At 41.1% G+C, this 25307-nt stretch overlaps 2 protein-coding genes across 2 annotated transcripts; one reads left to right on the plus strand and one right to left on the minus strand.

The window, feature by feature from the left end:
• Window positions 1–8013: 8013 nt before the first annotated feature.
• Window positions 8014–15049, minus strand: LOC139645722 (mitochondrial coenzyme A transporter SLC25A42-like). Its single transcript, XM_071521526.1, has 8 exons — window positions 14736–15049; window positions 14187–14345; window positions 12338–12449; window positions 12077–12102; window positions 11511–11677; window positions 10665–10781; window positions 10155–10306; window positions 8014–9643 (listed from the first exon to the last, which is right to left on the minus strand). Exons 2-8 carry the CDS (start codon window positions 14271–14273, stop codon window positions 9318–9320), a joined length of 987 nt encoding a protein of 328 aa, XP_071377627.1. The 5' UTR covers window positions 14274–14345; window positions 14736–15049; the 3' UTR covers window positions 8014–9317.
• A 786-nt stretch (window positions 15050–15835) lies between these two features.
• On the plus strand, window positions 15836–24670 carry LOC139645713 (MAU2 chromatid cohesion factor homolog). The gene is made up of 18 exons (XM_071521515.1): window positions 15836–16069; window positions 16408–16491; window positions 16729–16824; window positions 17100–17194; window positions 17344–17371; window positions 17724–17879; window positions 18130–18276; window positions 18464–18554; window positions 18707–18810; window positions 19046–19123; window positions 19950–20015; window positions 20129–20212; window positions 21120–21169; window positions 21321–21398; window positions 22249–22360; window positions 22730–22820; window positions 23000–23127; window positions 23300–24670. The coding sequence occupies exons 1-18, from the start codon at window positions 15836–15838 to the stop codon at window positions 23372–23374; spliced, it is 1797 nt and encodes a 598-aa protein (XP_071377616.1). The 3' UTR covers window positions 23375–24670.
• The last annotated feature ends 637 nt before the right edge of the window (window positions 24671–25307 follow it).

Here is a 25307-nt window from a genome sequence, read left to right on the forward strand (position 1 = left end):
GTGATGCTACAGTGTTATATACACAAGTGCCACCAAAGACGTGATACGAGAAGCTATAGGAGCCTGTTCGCTTCAGTTATTCTGATTATTCCAGCAGTGTCTGAAGGGCTGGAAGGGGAACAGTTAAACCTAGTGGCCTAAATCTGTGGTGTCAATTAGGTCCCTCTGTGTGTGAGCACTAGGGGTGTTGAAGCGAGTTGCTGGAGCTGAAGGAAACTCCGAACAATGATACACATTCACACACACACACACACAGGCACTGCGCCTATGTTTTGTGGTGATCACACCTCCTATTGTTTTCCCCCAACAGCCAGTAGAGGCGATGCCCCAGTGCCCCCAGTGCGCTCCAGTGCTCTGGCTGAAATGGGCTCCCTGTCCCCCTCTGTCTCCCCCCAGACCGTCCCCTCGCTCTGGGCTCCCCAGCCCTCGGCCTCCCCCTGACTGGTCCTGACCCGAAATTAGGGCCAAGCAAGCCTCCATGGCCAGGCCAGCGTAAAAGGAGGTGTGTATGTGCGTGTGTGTGTGTGTATACGCGCGCCATGGCCCTGAAAGAAAGTAGGAGATTATCCCATTCTGTGTGTCCAGTCACCAGTGCGGTATTGACCATGGTGGGCCACCCAGGGAGCGTCCAGCCAGCCGTGAGATGGCCTGATATACATGCTTACTGGCCATGCTAGATTCCCCCACTCTCACCGGGGAGAAAGCCAAACCCTACAGGCTGGACGCTTTCTAAAAACACAGGAGATTACAGGAGTGACCAGCCCTCCATATACAGGCACACACACACACACACACACACACACACACACACACGCTCACACACACACACACACACGCTCACACACACACACACATGCTCACAGATCCATACATACACAGACATGCATGCCTAACATACATACACACAAACACATGTTCAGCATCCACAATCGCCTTGTACACATACACATGCGCGAAACCACACATACTACACACACACACACACACACTCACACACACACACACACACACACACACACATTTCACTGTACCCTCTGTACAGTGAAAAACAATGCCATCAGGTCGTTTTCTGTGTCCTGTGAGGCGAGGCGGAGGTCATTGGGAAGGTGGAAAACCTCTTTAATGGTGGGAATGATACCATAACACCTATAGATAGAGTTACGGATCATGTCACATACAGTCTGTATACAGTGTACAACTGTGACAGCAGGCCTCGCTCATTTCTGATGGTTATTGTGAAGACGTGCGGAAAGAAATGTAACTTGTGTTGAAAGTCAAAATGAATTGTTCCTCATGTTCTTACTGTATGCCCATGTATATGTACTCTACTGTGTGTTTTATTGTGAATCTAAGTTTTTGAAATTATTGCATGTTTTATGTGTACTTAGAGCATCCTTTGGGTCACTGTAAAACTAACTGTAATCAATTCATTTTTCATTTATTTTCACTTTGTGTTTCTCCATGCATTGCACAAGCATTGCCTTATATAAACCAATAAATATGTAAACCAAATTTTCTTTTAACAGACGAAGAGTTTAACAGACTCTTGCCACCCAGGACTCCAGGTCCACTGTGCTGGTTTGTGAGGGGCTTCTCTGACACAAACAGCCCCCTGGGTTGTAAAAGCAGCCCATTGTTGACCTAAACAAAGCCTCAGGGGTCGGCTAATTGTCTTTTAATTGGTGGCGTATTGGTCAGCTGTTTGTTTGTAGATAGAGAGTCCCTAACATCCTCCTCCGTTAACAACACAAAGGCCTTTAACAGCAGCACAAAGCTGCACAAAGCTGGTCCTTGTCATGCTCATTAGCAGTTAAAACAAATAAGAGACTTCATAGGGAAGAGTGTGTTTATTGGATTTTTTCAGTGCTGTAAACCACAAATAAAGAGGTATCACAAGAATGCAATGGAAATAAATGATTTAATTTATTCTGTTTTGTTTTGCTTGACAAGCTAAATTTATGTGTTTTATTTGCCTAGTAAATGAATAAAGAATAGGCTTGAATGAGTCGTTTAAATTGATGAAATTATTTATTTTATATTAACAGACTTAAAATCATTCTAGAGAATTACAAAATGTATGCATCATACTAAATCACCGGCTTTCATGTGACTGTCACCTTGATAAAAATGTAATATCATCAATGCCAGTTTTTTTTTTTTTTTTTTTGTCTATTTACATGTACAATATTTAACTATGGATGCAGATATATATGATTTATGATATCAAAGCAGAATATGTTTTTGTTGTTTATGTAATGGATCACATGAACACAATATTTCCTACTATGTTATTGCATTAAATGCAGGTCTTAAGTTTTTAAAAAAAATCTCTGTTACAATAATAAATGCCAATTTTTAGCATCCATTTTACACCCCATCTCTGATTGGCTAAATTTGCTCACATGAGGCAAACGGGCCTGAGCCCAACAGCTAGTACACAGAGATACACAGAATAGGGGAGATTTAATTAATAAAGCAGAGACATGAAGAAACAATTTAACTCGGCACATCGAGTGTGACTTTGCCACAATAAGCAATTCTTGTTATTGGTTCTAATGAGCAAAAAAACTATTTTGCTCAAATTGCACTTACATTAGTCACATATTTTTATGAAGTGTGTGTGTGTGTGTGTGCGTCAGGTTTTATCACATATTTTTTCATAGATTTCAGAAATTAAGCTGACTTTTTATTTTTACTTCTACAGCTGTTGAACATTATTGTATCTCATGGGATATTAACATTTTATATCAGAGTGTAAGGTTTTTAATTTTACATAAATTACCCCAAAATACTGTATAATATAATTTTTCCCGTTTTGGCTGATTAAATAGTATCTCATCAATTGTCCCTTATAACCCAGACAGAGCAGAACAGAGGGAGGAACAGACTCATCGCGCTCTGAATTGAAATGTTTTACACTCAGACTATTTAGATGAACACAAGAATACATCAGGTTATCATTATCCAGTTCTGATTAACAACAGTAAAACATGCATTCACATAACAGATCCCAATGTTTACTACATCCATTTATTTTCCATTTACATTGTAGGCATTTAGCTAATGCTCCTATCCAGACGGACTTACAATGAGTGCGACAATAGAGTAAGCTTTTATTCCTGGATCACCAACATTACAAGCAGCCAACAGTAAGGAGTACAAGGGTCAGAGCTGCAGCACACTAATTATAGATGGAACTTTCTGTTTCCCTAGAATTATCATGTGGTGAAAGACATGCTCTATAAAAAGTAAAAGAGGAGAAAATAGTCTTTTTTCCATTTGAAATTGGTATATACTGTACATGTGAAATGAATTGACTTAATGTAAACTAATCTTTTATGCCTTTGTGCCATCCCTCTTACACATGTACAAAATTGTACATTCTTATGCTCTAATATTCTTGTGCTCTATTTTCAGACCACATCCATTCTCACATTCATATTCAGCGAGATGCTGACCTCAAAATCATGTAGTTATGGTTTTAGAGTGCAGTGTAGCTCTTAAAGGTCCGGTCCAGAATGACTGTAGATTAAGCATGAAGCAAACCTACAGATTTTAGAATCCTATGTGTAGTTTAGATTTTGCTCGTATTTAGCTAATTGATCCTGCTGAATCAAATGCTCTGAATCTTTAAATCTTTAAAATCCTTACATGTAGAGGTTGTGGATCTCTCCCACTTGCAGTGTGTGTGTGTGTGTGTGTGTGTGTAGTGCACTATGCAGGGGTTGCCTGCCTGGCTCCCCTGAACTTGGTAGCCCCCAGACAGCTAATAAAAAGTGTAGGCTCAGCCCATAGTGTGCACAGAGGAGCAAGTTGAGGGTAAGGGGCTGACAAGAGGGGGTTGTGCTGGAGTCAGGACATGGACGGGTGGGGGGGCAAGGGGTGGGGGGGCAAGGGGTGGGCCGTGTTAAAGAAAGTCCGAGAACTTGGAGCCTAGTTTGTCATGCTAACCGCAGCGGTGCTATTGAATGTGGACACAGGGAGCAGAAGGTTCACAGGACCCCGGCCATTCTCATGCAAAGTCTGTCAGAGCCTTCTCCTTCGTCCGTCCACCCACCCGCCCCAGCACCCCACCCCACCCCAACCACCCCCAGCTCTTTCCTCTGCCAGGAAAAAATATATACATGGTTATAAATGGGCGCAGAACAGAGGGGTGCAGCTCTCCTTATGCATGCCATGTCTGAAAACATGCTAAGTTACATGGGGAAGCAATAGAGGAGTTTCATGCTAAAATGAGATATTCGCCATTTGAAAACACCTCCTCACACACAATGATTGCTGACATGAAAATACAGCTCACTACAGAATGATGTCGAAATTATTAACTATCTTACAACATTCAGATTTTAGAGATTGTAACCTGTGTAAATTTGAAATATTTACCAATTATTGTAACATTAAGGAACATTTTCCCCCAAAATGATTATAGAACATTTTGGAATGGAAACCCTGTATCAGCAGCATTTAATACAAGACTAGAGGGGAGAGAGACTGGAAAAGGAGGGAAATGAGGTCAGATGCGTAGTTAGTCCATCAGCTCATCATTTATGAGTGAGGCAGAATGCACCCCAGCTCATTCTGCTGTGTTGTATAATAGTTTATTATTATAAAGCCCAGCAACACTGAATTAAGGCACTTCTTAAACTTTCTATGACCTTGACACTACCTTGACAGGCAGAGGCATAAAATTGACCTCATTTCCTGACTGATTGTAAAATTAATTTCAACCCAATTTTTCACCGCATGTTCCAACGAACACAAATTCTATTTAAATTTCTATTTTGGGGACTCTATTAAATCAGCCTTACTCCCTGGGTCTTATTTCGGCTCGCTGCTGGTCTCCACCGCTCACCTCTCATCTGTCTCACCTGATCCAGAGATCGGGAAGCTACAACTCATTTAATGTTGAATCTGTTAAAATGCCAAGTGGTGAAAATGTCATCTGTGGTACAAGCAGATACAGCTATGCATTTACTCTCTTTTAATGCATACACTCTATGCAAATTAATGTGTTACCCCTCCAGGCGCGAAACAGTGAAGAGTGGTAACAAGCATGAACTGTGTGTGTGTGTGTGTATGTGTGTGTATATGTGTGTATGTGTGTGTGTATACGCACTTGGCATGTGCAGACGTGTACACGCTCAGATTTATGTGCTCAGATTTATGTGCACTATAGTTTCACAACCACGGATTGAGGGAGTCTCCATTTGAGTGTGTGTGTGTGTGTGTGTGTGTGTGTGTGTATGTGTGTATGTGTGTGTGTGTGTGTGTGTGTGTGCCCCCTCATCTGCACTTGGAGCAGCCGTTTGGAGCCTGTATTTGATTGAGTGAAGGCCAGCGCAGCCTGAACACTCCCTCTAATGGAAGAGTGGGGCCCAGCAGCTCAGTAATGCACTGACCTCAGAGCTTTTACAACGCTGCCAGCCGATAAGTGGCAATATGCTGGATCTTATAAAATTAACAAGACTGAGCTATGGGAGAAGGAGCTTGGAGGGTGGGAGTGGGAGAGGATGACGTCCCTAGCACTTGTAAATATCAGCATGCATGCATGGAGGGATTACAGCTATTCTTGAATGAGAGTTTTATTGTCATCGCTGCGCGATTTGATATTTTTTCACTCGTTTCTTGGCTTTTTTAAGGGAAGTTTACGGGGCAACATTTACAGGGCCGTTTATGTTAGATAAAACGTCTCTCAAGGCGTTTTAATGCCGCTGAATTTATGAAAGCTGCCGTAGAACCAGGTGCTTGTGAAGCTAACACTGCCTGGCCTTCAAAGTGACTGCAACTGGATCCTGGCCAGCATGGCTTTGCGTGGTGCCACCGGGTTGTTAAAATGTGTATGTGTGTGTGTGTGTGTGTTTGTGTGTGTGTGTTTACCATATACTCTCTGCTAAGCCTCCTGTGCTGTGACGTCCGCAATATAAGCTCAAAGTCAAACAACAGATTGCATCCCTACGCTTGGTTATGCAGCGTTCTATTGTGTTTAAGGAAAACAGGGCCTCATCCGACCAGAACTGAACGTTTTGAAGAGCATTGAAATTTCTTGTGCAAAATTATATTACACTGACATGCATCTTCTGTCTTTACACGTCCGAATCACATTCATTTCTGAGCAAGACATTATTCCTGTGTACCTCCCAGCATAACCTCCTCACCTTTCCCACACAGGATTGGGAGGAGGATTGTGTATGTTCGTGTACGTGTGTGAGTGTGTGTGTATGCGTGCGTGTTTGCACCCATATACATTTGTGTGTGTGTGTGTGTGTGTGTGAACAGCTATTGTCTGCCAATGTTCCAGCAGGGGCTCCAAAGTGAATTATTCATGCAAGATTTGAATACATGCAAATGGATCGCTCTCCTCTCTTGGCACAGATCCAGGTTACCTATGGCAACCGCGCCTTCAAGAAGCATCTTCTCACCCCTCCTCCTCCTCCCCCTCCTCCTCCTCCTCCTCTCAGGCACCCGCCCTCCGACCATGCTATCGCCCGCCCAGTGGTATTGTTTCGATTGTCGCAATACCAGGCTGGGTGGCTGCACACTGTAGGGTGGCAGGGTATCCCACAATTCACAGTCAAGGTCATGGGCAGAAAGGAGGAGAGATGGAGGGATGGAAAGAGGGATGGAGGGATGGAAGGACAGCGGGAGGCAGAGGGCAGGATCCCTCCATCCAGCTGCTCCGTCATGAAGTTCAGGAGGCGACACTCGGCCGCTGGTACAGAGGATGAGGGGGTGGAAGGGGGTGAGGCGGCGCTACAGACGGGGCACACAGTCACCTCCGCTTCAGAGTCAGTCTCACTGCTCATGCGCAGTGACCAGTGCAGAGAAACAGGATGAGCAGAAACAAAACCACTCCACTCACTCCTGTAGCATGCTGTGCATCACTCAAATATCTTATTTGTTCAAATCAAATGTAGTAGATTTGAAACAGTGAACGACAGAGAAGGATTTCAATATCTGAAGGAAAAAATGATTTAAGTTTTAACGGCATTCACGTGTTTTCTGATTAAATGAAAATGTAAGATTTGGGTTTTTCAAGATCATCTCTTATTTCTGGGAATAATTCTGCTATCGAGTGTGTTATTGAGCTCTTTTATCAATGGTTTTTAATTAGATATTATATAAATAACAACAAAAAATATTTTTGAGCTAAGGTGTCTCATTTCAATTTTCTTTGTCACAATGTCCACATATAAATGTTTTTGTCTTCAGAACATCTGTGCATAAAACTTAAAAAAGAATAAAAATGTATAAAATATTTATACAATGTTGTGGTGTGTGATTAGTCTTTATACTGTTTTAGAACTGATATTCACCGATATCACTGACATTCAATTAATATTTTTTGAAAAATTTCGTTTAGCAAAACAAACAGCTTTTGCAGCATTTAGAAAATAAGACAGAAATGCATACAGACTCCACAGAATCACAGAGACTTGGCACAGAGCAGTAAAAGTGTCACAGTGAGCAGAGTGAAGGTCAAGTTCAGGGCAGGAGGTGATCAGAGCCCTAACTAACCTCCATCATGCTCCTGGTGCTCAGAGAAGACCAGCAGCTGCTGACTGCTGCCACCTACTGGAACTACTGAGCGGGCTGGGCTCTCAAACCCAAGCAGTTCAGAAATGATTAATCAACTTGATATGTCATATATTGCACTTATATTCTTATGTATGATATATTGGATAGTGCCATCTATTTCTACTTAGATTATTTAAGAGTTTCAAATTTGGCAAATGGCCTGAGTTGAATAGATGCCAAACACAGAATTTAAATTGCTGTGATGTTGCAGCAACGTAATTAAACCAAAATCTGTACACAAAAGAGAACAAAATGTGTCAAGCAGTGGTTGTACAATTGTAGGGATAAATTGTCCTTTGGCCAGTAAATATTTATTGTAACTAATACAGCCTTCAAATTCAAATTTCTCTGAGGCCCCTAGTCAATGTCCCTGATGCTGAGACAGGCTCTGCCTGTCACATGGCTCCCTCATGTGGACAAATGGACTCATTGCTCAGCGTAGTGATAAGACACCTTTATTATTGCAAGTAGTAATTTTTGCTTGAAACAACAGTAAACGTATAGATCTTTGGAAATATTGCATTTTAGAAATTTAGGTTAGCAATGAAAGTATGATTACTCATTATTTCACATAAAACTCAGAGTTATAAAGGTGAGTGCTTTGGCATAACAGTATTTTTCAAGTGAACAGTGCCTCACTATCAAGCAAAGGCAATGAACATCACAGACAGAAGCTCCACAACAAAGTGAGCACAGGAAGAAATATAAATGATATCTTAGATAATATGAACATATTTTAATATCTGAAATATGTATAGATTTATTTCTCATATAATTGATTTGCCTCCACATGTTAGACATGATAAAACTTCACCACAATACTCAAGTGCTTTACAACGACAGTGAAACTGTGCAGTCCTGCTGACATGATCCCTGACCCACAATCATTCATTCCATCCATCTCCATTCATTCCACCTTGGCACCTCAAAAAAATGGAGAATTAAAACGTAAACCATTGCATAATCACTTCCTTAGCGACGGGTATCAGGTGACACGTCAAGCGTTAATGCCAACACTCAGTTTGATTCAGAATGACTGAGCGAGTTACACCCACACAGCATTAACCCTAAACGATCAGGCTGCTTGAAATAATCAAAAAGAAAGAAAGCTGAAATATATAATTCAAGTAAAAATAAAATTTCCATCAAAATCAAATAAAAACATATCAAAGCAATAAAATTCTCTTAAAACACTGTTTTCTTCCCCGATACCGTTTAGTTGAAAGAAAGCCGAAGATAAAATTGTGCGTCCATTATTGTATTAACAAAACAAAAAAACAAAACAAAACAAAACTCTCCACACGCATCCATCATGAAGCAACCAGTGTCCTTATCCACGCATTTCTGCCATCGTGACAGCACCATGACCTCAAGACAAAGCTGCGATAAATGCCTGTGAACAATTCATTTAAAGACACTTATTTTTTTGTCTTCGCACTCAGCTGACATTGTCTTCTAGGGACGATGAGTGTGAATCTTGTGCGTTTACCCAATCTTTCGATACTGTGCAGCTGTGTACAAGATAGATCTGCTATCCCAATGTCAACATACACACACACACACACACTCCCTTGAATCCTTGTGTGAGGTGAAAAGGAGAGTGCAGCAGGACAGTCCTGCAGAGTGGACAGACTGGTTATTATTGCCATACTGTACATTCAAAGTCTCTCGGTGACTGGCTTGACCGCCTCCCACATGGCGGTCTCATCCGTGATTTTTGTCACTGTCGCTCCATTGCTGATTTAGTGGGTGAAGCAGCCCATCTGGTGCAGTTTGTGCAAGAGGCTGTGTGTGAGGTCAAACGTGGTCAAGCTCACCCCCACAGCGATGGGCCCTTTCACCCAGTTCATGCTCAGGCCTTTGTACAGACCGCGTACGACTCCCTCCTGCGTGACGATCTCTCGCATGGTGCCCAGAATCGTGCCGTAGGTCGAGCCGGTGACGCCGGCCGTCTGCATGCGCCGACGAACCACGTCCAGCGGGTACGAAGCCGACTGTCCGATCAGGCCGGCGCACGCACCGAAGGCCAGGCGCTCGTGGGGGTATGGCTGGGACCTCTTTGTCTTTTCTGGAGAGAAGGATGGAAACAATGTCAGAGAAAGAGTTGAACCTCTGCATCAATAATAGTCAATAATAGGATCATTTACAGTATATACACTGCCAGTCAAAAGTTTGGACACACCTGATTCCACTGTTTTTCATTTCCTTAAAGCCATTTTGATCTAAAGGTTTATGCTTAAATGCTTGAAATTTGTATGAATATGTATGAATTTCTTTCCAAAGCCTTTACCTTTCCATCAAGGCAAAGGGCGGCTACTTTAAAGAATCTAAAATATAATAGTTTTGATTTGTTCAACACTTTGTTGGTCACTGCATAATTCCATTTGTGATATTTCATAGTTTGGATGTCTTTGCTATTATTCTAAAATGTGAAAAATAGTAAAAATAAAGAAAAATGCCAAACTTTTGACTGGTAGTGTAGTAGAACGGAAATTTACAGAGATACCGTTTACATTTCAAGCGACTTCACAGATCATCACTGAATGCGGGCATGTAAGCTCAAGAACCATGATCAGTACCTGCGTGTAGTTTCTTGAGGGTCTCGTAGGTGAAGAATGTGATGCCTGCGTATGGGATGACACCCAGGATGGTGGGGGTGAAGCCTCTGTAAAGCGTCCTCACACCCTCCTCCTGGGAGATTCGCACAAAGGCGTGCATGATGTTGCTGTACCTGTGGGGGAAAAGGGCCTCAGGTAAGATATTATGTACACTATATTTATATTACATGTCATTTAGCAGACGCTTTTGTCTAAAGCAACTTACAATAAGTACATTATTTACATTATTTATATTATTTAGTACAGTATTTTTTTTTATTAAGAGTAGAAGGGGATATATACTGTATATCCCCTTCTATATCAAACTCATGTGATGTGGCAAATTTGTGATATTTAGTGTATTTAACTGCCATGCTCTACGTTTGTCCCTTTTACTGTAATCGGAATAAACACAATGGGACTAGAGACTGGGGGATCCCTTGGCGCTTAGCAGTGGGTGTTGTGGGAATGTAACAGTAGGTGGGTGCCTACATTTCTCTGGCAGTGACTGCCATCCTGGCTCGCATCATGTCCAGAGGGTAGGTGAGCATCACAGCGGTGGTGCCAGCCAGCGAGCCGGCCAGGAGGCGAGGGAGGGGAGGCAGAGCTCTGAAACAAGAACACAGATTCAATTACATGTTAGCATGAGTGTCTGTGGGTCTATGATACTGTAGTATATAACAGTGCATACTATAATGTGATTAAAATATAGTTAATGTACACTACCAGTCAAAGGTTTGGACACACCTGATTGAAAGTACTATGTTTTTCATTATCTTAAAGCCATTTTGATCTAAAGGCGTATGCTTAAATGCTTGAAATTAGTTTTTTAGACAAATATAAATAGTGAAGTTGATGCCTTTGTATGAGTTTCTTTCAAAAGCCTTTGCCTTTCCATCAAGGCAAAGGGCGGCTACTTTAAAGAATCTAATATATAAGATAGTTTTGATTTGTTTACACTGTTTTGGTTACAGCATAATTCCATTTGTGTTATTTCCTAGTTTTGATGTCTTTGCTATTATTCTAAAATGTGAAAAATTGTAAAAAAAAAAAAAAAAAAAAAGAAAGAAAGAAAAATGTGTGTCCAAACACTGGTAGTGTAAGTTTCTTAAAAAAAAATCAGAAATCATCTGCCCATGATTATTTTGGTGATTTTTTAATCACCCATCACCAAACTAAACGAGTCAGAACAAGTAGCAGAGATCACCAACACATGAAGTAGCTGGTTAAATAATTGAGTCATTTCAGCTGTGTGTCTTCTACAGATGACTGTACAGAGCTGGTATGTAAATTATCACAACTACTGCATCTGCTGTGGTGTAAGGAGCCTCTACTCACTTGCCCTGGAGGCCGTAGTGGCTCCCCAGTAACCTTTTGTACTGCTCATGGGAGCAGAATTGGATGGCAGCGTAGGGGATGACCCGCACCATGGTGGCAGAGTTTCCCCTCCACAGACTGAGCAGCCCGTCCTTCATGTATGTGCAGTAGATGAGCCGGAAGGCCTCCTGAGGACAGCATGTGCAGTGGTACATTTAGCTTTTTATTTCCTAACGATCATAAATTCAAGATATTCCTGCTATATAGTCACGTGTAAAATCAGATGTGTAAAGATTAGAAGACTGAGTAAGTTAATGAGTGACTGAGTGAGTAAGTGGATGAGAGAGTGAGTGAGTAAATAATTAAGTGAGTGAGAGACTGACTGATTCAGAACTCAAATGCAATGTTGCCACTGATACTGACATTTTGCTGGTATCTTCAATAATACTACAGTAGAGATATACTAGATACGTTCTAGTCTACTTTGAAGCCCTTCAATTTTGCCCTGGCTGGCTGCCTATGCCAAGTACTAAATCTGGTACATCTAGATCAGATTTATTATTGATGGGATAGAGACCTGAACTCACCTTGGCAGAGAATCTGTTTGAGGACACTGTGACAGATAAAAGGGAGAAAGAGAAACTCAAGAGTTAAACAACATGTAGGCTAAACATCTACTAAGAGGATTAGCAGCTAGTTAAGCACTGTTACATCGGTTGGTGCAAACTCCAACTGTTACATGTATGATTTACTGTAAAAACATCAACAACAGAATTCAATTCAAATTTACAGAAAGCCTCTAGATTATGCGTTTGTATATCATACTGTTTATGGAGTGTTGTGCTTGCCTTGGAAGATGATCTTGGTTCGATCCAGAGGAGCGATGACTGTTTTGGCCACGGCTCCAGCAAACGCACCACACAGCAGGGAGTCCAGCACCGTCCATCTCTGCCTGAAGTCCTGTTTTCACACACACACACACACACACACACACACACACACACACACACACACACACACACACACACACACAAATTTGTGTTGCAAGATTTGTGCGGACATTTCTAACCTAATTCAAGCTCAGTGAGGAAGTGAGGACCAATAAAATGTCCCGAGTCAGGAGGGTTTTAGTAATTTTTCTCTCTTTATGGGGATGTTTGATCCTCACAAGCATATAACACACACACACACACACACACACACACACACGCTTATCAGCACTAGTGCTCCCATGTATATCCGTCAACAAAGTAGCTGACATAGCTCAGCAAAATCTGCATGTGTGGCTTAGAGCCAGAGTGACTCAACTGTTGTATGTCAGAATCACAAGAGATAAGATAACACCGAGCTGTGCGTCCAAGTCTGTGTGTGTGGGTGTGTGTGTATTTGTGTGTGTGTTCAGCTGGATGGGCAAGTTGGACCCAATAAACAGTCTCACTAGCTGATAAGGAGTGCTTGGCATGAATAACAAACATGGTCTTTCGCAAGTATTGTAATGCATACAACAGGTTTTAGTCCTGACTGGTGTTTTTTTTTTTTATTTTTTTTTTTTTACAACTCAATGACCTAGATTAAGGAAACAGGTTAGGATTTTATTCATTTACATACACAGTATAATATTATTTATACACACAATGAATTTACCAATATGCATATAGCTACAGACTGAGGACAACTGCTGTTTTTCAGCAACACCTTGCTATATAGTCGCTGACCAAAACAACTACATTCTTCTATTCTGGGTAATTGTCCAATTGTCCAGGGGACCAGTTGAGTGTTTGGTGTTTTGCTCAGGGGAAGATTAGCAGTATTTATGGCGGAGAATGACATAGCAACTCTCCAATTTTGCATTTCACGCCATCCCCAAGCTACCTCACTGGTCCAGGGATCCATTCAGCAAACTTTTAATCACAAGCAGCTCATTTCTCTTAACTTCTTTTTTGTACTCTGAAAATTTGTAAAACTTTGTAAATGGCTGATAAACTTTCAATCATTTGAAAACATGTTATCCAAAAAAAACATTCTATGGTGCTAGAGTAAACCAGCTGCCATGAGTCTCCTCTGTCAATGCCACCTATAACTCTGTAAACTGAAGACAGGCTGAGCTGGCCGGCTGCTGCTGGCACCTTCCTGCTATTTAGAGCACCATTCTGGCAGAGGCATGTACTCCAAAGCAAGCATGTACCAGCAAAGCTCCACGCTCAACAACAGCCCCATAATAGCCCTGAGAGCCCGAGAGCCATACAGTGTGGTTTAGTGTTGAACAGTATCATGAAATCATACTGATATGGTAATGTTAAAAATTACAAGATCTGTAGCACAAAGGCTGTGTTTTTAACTGCTTTTAAAATTAATTAAAAATGCAATTTAAAAAGAATTTAAATGTTTTTTGTTTTTTTTACAATGCATAACCTATAATAGTGGGAAATATAGTGTGAATGACAAGTGTTTGACGGGCACACCTCCCTATAGCCTGTAAATATAATATCAGGACACTAGTGAATACAAAGTCCAATGGGAGATTTACCCACAATGTACCACATTAGAACTACTGCAAGTGTTTCAAACAGCATCAGACATGTTCTAGACGTGTAACAACTTGAATTAAAAAAAACACACTGCATACCACGCTATCTCTGTCAAAATAACTGGGACAAACGTCTATGGAGTAAGGGTCAGGAGAGGCACAGCACTCACCTCTGGATGGCTGGACGGGGGCAGAGGCAGCACCGTGTCCTGGGCCACTGGCAGGGCGCTCTGGTGGTCGTGCACACGGCGGGCCATGTGTGCCTTTGACGGATAATCAGGCTTTCAGACAGTCACTCACTCATTCAGCTCAACACAGACAGGGAACCTCTGCAGAAGACAACAGAATGTAATAAAAAAAAAAAAAAAGGAAAAGAAGTGGAGACAATTAAAGAGACATGATTTCACAACAGCACGCCATGTCGCACTGCCACAATACACAAGCAGCCTGCACTGTAAACATGGTATCACATTACAATACAGGAAGATACAATATTGGAAGCCTTACTGTATAATTCAGAGTTATTTTTTGCCTAATTATATTCAAATTGTCCCACTTGTCAATTAACTAAAACAGATGTGGACGATAACTTAAAGGCCACACCTCAAAGAAATAAACTGCGCACCATATAGTTAAAATCAGAATAATCAAACAGGCCTGTGGCAAGTATTGCTACTAAATCAAGATGATTTCTTCGTTAACAGACTGTCATTTGTTACCTCGCTCCGTGTTTAAAAAAGACAGCAATCCGTGTTTGAAAAATCCTCTTGGTATTTATTTGTCCAACCCAGATTCTTGCACACTTCTTGTTTGCCCACTGGAAGCTGGTCAATCGCTCTTGTCTTGCAACACGCTGTGTTGTGTCTGCACGTCTTTCACGCTGTTGACGTTTCTGTGAAGGTGATTGGAAACGGCAGGTGTGCCCGCCGCTGCAGGAGAAGGTTGCCTATTTTTAGACGCGTCTGCGACGAATTTCTTCTCCAAGTTGCTGGTTGGTTTTGCGCACAAGATTATTTGGGCTTTTCAAGGGCTTATCAGATCGAGGGCAACCTATGCTTGTATTTTGGACTACAATAACCATGAACAAATCCCGTTACTATGATGAAATCTCGCGAGGGTTGCCACAACATTGGGTTGCCAGTTTGGGGCATACTGACCAAATCAGCCGTCATATATTTGCAGTGATTAAATGCCTTTTTATTTAGATTGCTCATTTCGTGTTCCAGTGCGATTTCCCTCATACTCACTGAGCAACTAGCCTTCTACAATGGGGATGAAAATAAAATGTTTGAGTTAGAGGACCTCAACTGTTAATTTCTGACAGTTCTGTCTAACTTGGTTTCAGGAGCCCTGCCAGTGCAGTTGTAATAGGCTAAATGTGTGTGTGGTGGGGGGTTAATTTGACAAGAACATAATATGGGCTTATCCTGGTTTCAGGAATCATTATTATATACATTATATATTATTATTATATATTATATACAAGGAAAGACCCACAAAAGTGTCTGAATTTATAATTACAGAGTATTTGCTCTGGATGCACTTCTTCTGTAAACTAATTTCAACTGGTACAAAGGCCCGTATCAAACAAGTTATTAATTCTAAGTCCTATCCATGATAATTCCACATTTGCTTGAAGATGATTACAAGTGAATTCTCCTCACTGGGGATGAAAATTGTACCAAAAAATGAAAAAAGAGTGAGTATCAGACACGACTGGGGCTTCTGGAGACCTTTGTCGAGGGTTGTACGCGACGTAACCTGGCAACCCTGGAATCTCGCCATAGCGCTGAAAAACTTGTTGTTGTTGTCGGGGAAAATGGCGTCAAACGTAGAGGCCCCGGAGCCTTGGTACCTCGCCCTTCTCGGTTTTGCAGAGCATTTCAGAACCTCGAGTCCGCCCAAAATCCGACTCTGTGTGCACTGTCTCCAGGCCGTGTTTCAGTTCAAGCCCCCGCAGAGGATCGAGGCCCGGACGCACCTCCAGCTGGGCTCGGTTCTCTACCACCACACCAAGAACAGCGAGCTAGCCCGGAGCCACCTGGAGAAAGCGGTGAGGGACAGTTGCTCTGGGAAAGAGCGGGGATGGGGCAGCGGAGGGGATGGGCATAGGCCACAGCCAGCGGAATCAGTAACGGCGAAGTGTTAAAATAGCTGTTCCATGACGAAAGTTACATTTATAGAGAAGTTGAGATGCTAGATTCAGTTAGCATCCCGTTTTGTCGGCCGTTTTATTATTAAATATCCGAGTCGCTCGCTTTCGCTCTTTACTGGTGTTAGCCAAGTAGTTAAGGCGCTTTATGGAAAAGTTGCTGATTAAAAGTGAATGCACGTCTGGCAACATGACGCCGCTAACATGATTTTTTTTTTAAATCTCATTTCTTTTTGCAGTGGTTTATATCTCAGCAGGTCCCTCAGTTTGAAGATGTCAAATTTGAGGCTGCCAGTATTTTGTCAGAACTCTTCTGCCAACAGGTAAACCCAACTATAATTTTATGAAATGTTTGGTTTGCAAGCCTTGGATTTGGAAATACATTTGTTTTCGTAAATTAACGTTTTCTACATAATTATTGCAGTCACCTGTAGTTTCTGTAACACCTAACGAGATGGTCATGGTGTCAGAAAGAAATGGTTGGGCTGGTGAAGTTTATTATGCTACTTGCAAACAGTGCGGATTAGTATTTAATATTGGTCCTGTTAATTCATTTTCAGAACCTGGTGGATTCTGCAAAACCCTTATTGCGGAAGGCCATCCAGATCTCACAACAAACACCTTACTGGCACTGCAGGCTGCTGTTCCAATTGGCGGTATGTATTAGTATACATATGTCCCTATGAGCACAGACACTGTATTGCATTGCTTTACTCACTCAGGTGATTTTCATATGCAGTGCTAGCAGTACTTTGAAAAGAGATGCACAACAACCATAAGATGGTATTGGTGTAATAAACTTTTCTGACTCCAGTTTGCTCACAGCTTCTCTTAGTTAATGTCTTTGGAAGATTTCACCAGGCTCTTGTGTCAAAATAGCAGTCTCAATTGATTTGTGTCTTATTACTTATTGCCTTATTATCTCCTCCAGCAACTGCATACACTGGAGAAAGACTTGGTGTCAGCATGTGACCTGCTGGGTGTTGGAGCGGAGTACGCCAGAGTAGTGGGCTCAGAATACACCAGGTACCTTTTTTTTTTCCACACAAGGCTTTTAGTGGCGGTGTTAGTAAACCACAAATACAGCTGTAGTACATGGTGTTTATATATTGGTTGATTGGAAGAACTTGATGTTAGAGAATCTGTCTTGATGTCTCTGCTTTTTTTTTTAACAGGGCGTTGTTTCTCCTTAGTAAAGGAATGGTGAGTCTTCTGTTGACTTTTCTGTGAATGAAAAAATTAAACATTTTTGGCACCTGTATTATTATACCTTTTTGTGTACTGTTTCCACTCACCATGCTCAAGTATGGATATTTATTATGGTAACTATGGTGTAAAAGTATGGTAAATAATGGTAATTATTTGGCAGTATGAACAATCACCACGCTTTCATTCTTTCAACACAATAACATCACATTCTTTTTTTGTCTTTTCTATTTTATCATCATTACATTATTATATACAGCAATAGCATAATAATCTAATAATAAACAATTTAAAAACAACATCAAATTCTAACACATACTGAGTGTGCCGATGTTTTCTTATCTTCCAGTTGCTGCTAATGGAGAGGAAGCTGGGGGAGGTGCATCCTCTGCTCACGCTGTGCGGGACCATCGTGGAGAACTGGCAGGGAAACCCCATCCAGAAGGAGTCGCTGAGGGTCTTCTTCCTGGTCCTGCAGGTCACACACTACCTGGATGCTGGACAGGTATGAAATCCAGTCTGACAGGGTTAAGAAAAGCAGAGAATGACATGACATTCATAAACTTGTAGGGGGCATTGTTGATCAGCATAGGAGGGTTCATATTGATATTATAATGGTCACAGGGATGACGGACCCATTTAAATATCTAGCTGTCAAAAACAACTAAAAACTTATTGGAAACTTAGGTACAGAAACAAAGGAGATGAGAGTATACAGTAGCCTGAGACAGGATATATCGTCATGTTTTTCACAGGTGAAGAGTGTGAAGCCGTGTCTGAAGCAGTTGCAGCAGTGCATCCAGACGATCTCTACGCTCCACGACGACGAGATCCTGCCCACCAACCCAGCAGACCTCTTCCACTGGCTGCCGAAGGAGCACATGTGTGTCCTCGTATATTTGGTAATGCCACTTATCCTTCTGTGACACCTGAAAGCTCCAGAAAGTTATCGTCTCCCACATGTATTGTTTTTTTTTTTCTTGGGAAAGTTGACTGAGCATGTTTTTTTTAACATACTCATTTGACTGCATCAGGAAGTACTGTGTTAATTGGTTCTCTATGCTAAATGTATATTCTGTCATTTTACAGGTGACGGTCATGCACTCTATGCAGGCAGGCTATCTGGAGAAGGCCCAGAAGTACACAGACAAGGCCCTCATGCAGCTTGAGAAACTAAAAAGTGAGTTATCTCACTTTTTCCTGTGCATTTCCCAAAAATCATTTACTATGAGTGAGGCTGCAATGTGGACCCATGCTTTTGGGCTGAAGAGTGCTTGAATATTTAACACCGCTTGCTCATATGCTATTTCTCCATTTTGTCTGTTGTTCCAGTGTTGGACTGCAGCCCCATCCTCTCTACCTTCCAAGTCATTCTACTGGAGCACATCATCATGTGTAGACTCGTCACAGGTCACAAGGCTACTGCATTACAAGAGGTACATTGCTGCTGTATCCATGGTCATTTCTTGAGTTGAAGTATCATCTTCAGTATTATTTGATATGGAGCCATGTGAAAAAGATACAGCCATATCTCAGGCCGTGAAGGCACCACAAGAATGTAGAAGTCCTCAAGTGCAGCAACCTGGAAACTCGCTTTTGCAACATCTATTAATAAAATGAGGAACAGCATATGAATGTGAACACTGATGACTTTCTGTTCTGTCCTTCCAGATCTCCCAGGTGTGTCAGCTGTGCCAACAGTCCCCCAGGTTATTCACCAACCACGCTGCCCAGCTTCACACGCTATTAGTGAGTATTTTCAACCTCACCGTTCGTGTGTACAACTGAGCATGCAGGCGTGTGCATTGGCAGTGATGTGATCAGGAACCAATGTTATTATTGTGAACTGAAACTTAAGACAAAAACTAGATGTTAAAAAACATTGTTGTAAACTTAATATGGAAACAAAAATAAAAACGGGACTTTGTGAAAAAAATAATACTGGACTAAACGAACTAAAATGTAATCAAAATACACAAGCAATGTTTTTAGTTTTTGTCTTTCAGTTTATGTGTAGGGTAAAAAAACAGAATTTTGGGTGGAGATTTTTGAAGTGGTCCCAAATTTAAAGTTGGTTAAGGATGTATTAAAAAGTTTATGTAAATAAATGTTCAAAATAATTTGATTTTTTTGTATTACATAAAGTCTGTTGCAAACATAACATTATACCTTAAAAAAAAATATCACCCCTATCAAAATATCACCCCTATCAAAAATACTAAAAATAGAACTGAAACTAAATCAAAACTAAACTAAAACTAAACATTTGTAAAAATAAAAACAAAAAAAAACTATGAAACCCGCTCTGAAAACTAACTTAAAATGAACTGAAATTGAAATAAAAATGAAAAACGATATAAAAATAAAAACTAATGAAAAACCCCAAACTATAATAACCCACCAAAAAGCAGGACAGTGGTAATCTTTCTACCAAATGCATGCCAGTTCCTAAAAAAAAGTACCTCCTAAAACTGAAACCCTGGGGAAAAAAGCTCTTAAAAATCCTATCCGTATTTCAGTGAGTAATTGACATCTATAACGATCACATGTAAAACATCTCCTTTTCATTCCCTAGGGTCTGTATTGCATCTCAGTGAACTGTATGGATAATGCAGAGGCACAGTTTACCACAGCCTTACGGGTGAGTGCCTAGTTGGCTGCAAATATCTGTTCAAATGCAGTGGAACTTCTCTCTTTATTGTATTGTATTGTATTGTATTGTATTGTATGTGCTAATTGGGGTTTGTGTTCCAGCTCACCACGCACCAGGAGCTATGGACATTTATTGTAACCAACTTGGCCAGTGTCTACATCAGGGAAGGAAACAGACACCAGGAGGTTAGTTTAAAATAATAACGGGTCACATCTTTGAAGTAAAACAATGAAGAAAAGAATTATCTCAAAATAGTTGTGAATAGACAAGATGCATAAATAAGACACCCTCTTGATTTGATGTCATAGGTTATCCCATAATTCAACGCATCCAGGCACTGTCAGAATCAAGCAATCTGTTGCTGTGAACTTTTGTAGATTCCTTGGTCAGAATTAGAAGTACAACACAAGTACAGTGCAAGTTTCTGACAATTTGCCAGTGACAGGCTGCATATGTGCCCTGTTTCCCTTGTGTATGTGTTCAGCCCCCAACTGTCACTAGCCATTCTGCTCATTCTCCTGTTGAGTCCAAATGTCTACATCTGCTCTTGCTACTATTTGTAGACTGGACCAAGAGGACCAAATAATGTCCATCCAAGAGGCCAGCATTTTTTTGGTCCATTGTACTCACTTGCTGTTTTTTAACGAGTACACATTCATCTGTTTCATCATCCATCCATAAGAGTTAAGGGGCATTCCTACTTCAGCAAGAAGTGGTTAGTGGAAGCTTTTTCAGTAGTTGAGTGTATCATCCTTGTTGTGTACTCCACCACGTTCACTTTTTTGTAAACGTGTTTGCTTTCCTCCAGTGTACATAACACCCAGTGTTCTTGTGGTTGGACTTCACACCTGCTTTCACAGTGATTTTAGTCGTCCATTCAGCTTTCATGGAGATGATTTCGGCAGTTGGACAAATGTGTGATTGTCTTATTCACACATATCATAGACTACTCCACAGAAACAATTAGCATGAACAGCTGAAGGGAATGTACCCTGTTCCTTTTTTTTTCCACAAATGAGACTTCAGAGTGAAGTATGAATTTGCCTAATATGCAAACCCATTCAACTCATTTCCTTTTCATTACTCCTCCAGCTGTACAGTCTCCTAGAGAGAATAAACCCAGACCACAACTTCCCAGTCAGGTAAAATGCATAAGACAACGCCAAACACCAGTGCATGTTTTCATTCTTTCTCAGTGTGTAATTAGGCTAATATATCTATACAATACAAATACTTTGTTTTTAAACTACTGTACAATCTAAGTCGAACCACTTGTCTCTGTTTCTGATCCAGCTCCCATTGTCTACGTGCTGCAGCCTTCTACATCAGGGGACTCCTGTCCTTCTTCCAAGGACGCTACAATGAGGCCAAGTACGGACTCTGCAAATCATACATTGTTTTGTGTAAACACACACACACACACACACACACACACACACACACACACACCCTGAAGTGATGTTTTCTTCTCTCACATGTAAATGCATTCAGAACACTTTCTATGAAAAGTGAAGGTATCGACCACACTGTGATCTGTAGTCATAAAACTCAGCTGTAACAGCGTTGCTGCAGCACTAACTCTGCAGCGCAGGAATTTGAGGCGATTCATAATGTTGCTGCTGCAGAGATACTTTACATGTTATTGTCCATGGTGGCCCAAGTGAAAGCCAATGAAAATCAATATGTAAATGAGGTTTTGCATATTAAACACCCCCCTGATCATCCACACCCATGCGCAAGCACAATGGATCACAAACTAGATATGCCAGAAAGGCAAAGAAAGCCGAAGTTCTCGGCAGCAGAACTCCGTATATTAAGAGAAGAGCTCGTGTCATGCTAGGCAAAATTGTTGGGAAAAGATATGGTAAACCTGTTTCCAAGGACTGCACTGAAACACAAACACAACACAACCTAGCTTTTATTGATATTTGGTTTATTATGAAACGTTTTAACATAGATAATCAGTTTTAACCATACTGCCTTGCCAGAGCAAGTGGTATTGTTGCGCAGCGGTGTGCTTTTATGAATCGCTTATGATGCAAATGTTCAGAAGTAGGTGGTGGAGCCAAAATAGTGTAAGGGGTAAAACTGAGGCGGTAAACCCCATTTATGAATAGGGAAAATGCCGACCGCTGCAATCTTGCCCCCAACCACGGCGTTAACCCTGCTGGTGCCCTGTATGTCCTCAATATTACAGGTTTTCTCTCTTTTTGTGTTGCAGACGTTTCCTGAGAGAAACCCTGAAGATGTCCAACGCTGAGGACCTGAACAGACTAACTGCCTGCTCCCTGGTTCTGCTGGGCCACATCTTCTATGTGCTGGGAAACCACAGAGTAAGACTTAATACCTGACTATTGTCTTAAGTCCCCACGAAAGCTGACTTGACATTCACTTTTCACTCTGTGGCCAAACCATGAATCGGGTTCAAACACTGCTGTGATTACTTCCCAGGCACAAGACCGGATTACAGCGTCCTTTCAAACATTTATAGAACAGTTTTGTTTTGTCTCACTTCCATTTCAACTTATTTTTTATTGACAAGTATATTTTTAACTAAACTTTCAAAGCGATGCAGAGAATGTAGATCTCTTGTTCATTCTGTCATTTTTTCCCCCCTTGATGTGCGATGCTCGCCAGATTCACTGGTCTGTGATGTTCTCTACCGCTTCGTTCCCTGATAAAAGTTGTCCTCTTCTCCTCAGGAAAGTAACAACATGGTTGTACCAGCCATGCAGCTGGCCAGCAAGATCCCTGACATGTCTGTTCAGCTATGGTCCTCAGCACTGTTGAAAGGTACATAAAGCACTTGGATGTTTGTAAGCACTTGGATGAAAGCACAGGATTGTCTGACCACTATTGACAAAAGACCTGATTTTCCATCACATTTCGGCTTGTGGCACAAAATCTATGATGCCAATAAGATAAACAAGCTGTAGTTGAAGGAAGGTTTTGACCATGTGTTGTATTTGTAGACTTGAACAAAGCTCTGGGGAACACCATGGATGCCCATGAAGCAGCCCAGATGCACCAGAACTTCTCGCAGCAGCTGCTGCAAGACCACATTGCTGCCTGCAGCCTCCCTGAGCATAACCTCATCAGTGTATGTACAACAGCTTACATCGCTTCTCCAAGTTTACACATCATTGCTCTCCGTTATCACTTGTAACTCCACTTCCTGACTGGATTGACAATTTCTCACTTGCTCTGTTTACCTTGGATGCGTCTGTTTTCTGGATTACCATAATTACGGTGTCTTTCTGTCTGTTTTTCAGTGGACCGACGGCCCTCCTCCTGTCCAGATCCAAGCCCAGAATGGCCCCACCACCAGCCTTGCAAGCTTGCTATGAGGGACCCTTCTGTCTCACACATGACGCTAGCTGGTACATAATATCACATGCAACAGATGGATGCCTAATAACCTGCTGTCCGGACCCACTGTAGTCAAGATTTGAGTGGATTTAACAGGAGGCTCGCAGTTGGGGCCTTCACTTTACGAGCTTCTCAAGATGGCTTCCTAATAGTCTGCTATCAGTTTCATAATTGCTCTAAAAAGAATTGCCACTACTGTTCTACACTTAGGCTATTCATGGATGCTTGCTGGGTAAATGGGCAGAGGTAGACACTTCATTGGAGTGGTGAAGGACACACAGAGACCTACACAAGGGCTTCTTTGCCTCAGATATCAAGAACCCTTCTATGCGTTAGCCAGGTTTCTTTTCCTTTCGTTGGAAAATAAAGGGGATAGATACGGGGGCAGTAGAAGAAATGTAGAAGAAATTAATTTATTCATGTTGATATTTTTGTAACTGTTGGTAAATATTTTACAGCTTGGCTTTTCTTTGTATGAATGCTATTTTTCCTCATGCATGGAAGTTACTGATGTGGACTCCCTGTACAATTGTTGCTGGCCTGAGTTGCTAAAAACGAACACTTGGTAGATAATTTGTTGCACAATATCCACATTAGAGAGAATAGACACATCTTGTCATCTGTTTTCACAAAGTAATCAGTTGAATTTCATGCTGTAAGATGCTAGATTGGAAACTACATCGTTAAGAGACACTGTACTTAGTCCATTATGTGCAGTTCTTTAATGGACCAGAAGATGCCTCTGTTGTGTCATCTATCAATGAGAAATGTTTAAATACTTCAAAATTTTATACCATTTGGCGGCTGTGAGAGATGCCACTCGCCCTTTTTTAAAAAACACATTAAACTCCTGTATATTTTTGAAGTTCCATAATATATGAATTCCTGTTCATGTATTCAGTTTTACAAATCATCATGTTTAGACTTTTGGAGCTTACAGTAATCTTCAAATATTCAAAAAGTGAATTTATTTTATTTTGTAATATTTTAATTTGTCTTAATAGTTTTAGTTATTGGTTTTCTTTACAGTATGTTTGTATAGATTTGCCACTTGTTGAACCTTTATTGTACAGTGACATTTTATAAAGTCAATTTAGTAAAGTGTGATATGTATTTTTAGCTATCCTATGTAGAAATCAAACTCAATGCTTGGTATTTAAGGCACTCTGTAGGGACACAGTTTAAGCTTGAGTACTGGCCATATTCTATCCAATGCCTATGTTTTTATTGCTTACATTGTTTTCAACAATTTTCCAATAAAAATATGATTAAAAATGGTCATTTGCTGATTTGTTCATCAGTGTGCAAACTTAATATGCTTTTATTTGTATTATTATAACTTTTCTTGTATGGCACTTTTTAAAACATGTTACAAAGTGGTTTACAACACAAAAATGGCAAACTGTCAAAGTGCAAAGTACAAGTGAATAGTCTTTTTATACAATGGCACAAATTCCCCTCACAGAACTTTGGTATCATGTGGCTTAGATTTCTGTTTCACTGATTGACTGAACGTTCACTCCCTGAGCGAGCAAATGAGCTCAAAACATTTCATGCTTACACGAAAACACATGCAAGATCATGAGACTATTTTCTTCCAATGTGGCACATTGCCAGACTGTGGCTGTCTTTAAATAACCTGTTTTCCTACCAAAATAGCAGAGAGGTGATGTAATGCAGGACTTCCCAAACCTTTTCATGTGAAGGACCCCCAAATAAGAGATCCATTAGGCCATGCACCCCCTTTTGTGCTAAGGTCTTGTCCCAGGCTCCCCCATTTGAGAGGGGGAGTCCAGAATGACATAATTGTCTAGGTGGCATAACAGAGGAGAGTGAAGCCTCTAATTAGGAGAACCGTTCTCTTGTGCAAATCTCTAGGGAATAAAATGGTAGTGAAATTAACACCACTCT

This window comes from Centroberyx affinis, unplaced genomic scaffold, assembly GCF_046629955.1.
Source record: "Centroberyx affinis isolate AG114_WGS23_722 - 3 ecotype Tasmania unplaced genomic scaffold, CSIRO-AGI_Caff_v1 ptg000893l_1, whole genome shotgun sequence".
NCBI lineage: Eukaryota > Metazoa > Chordata > Actinopteri > Beryciformes > Berycidae > Centroberyx > Centroberyx affinis.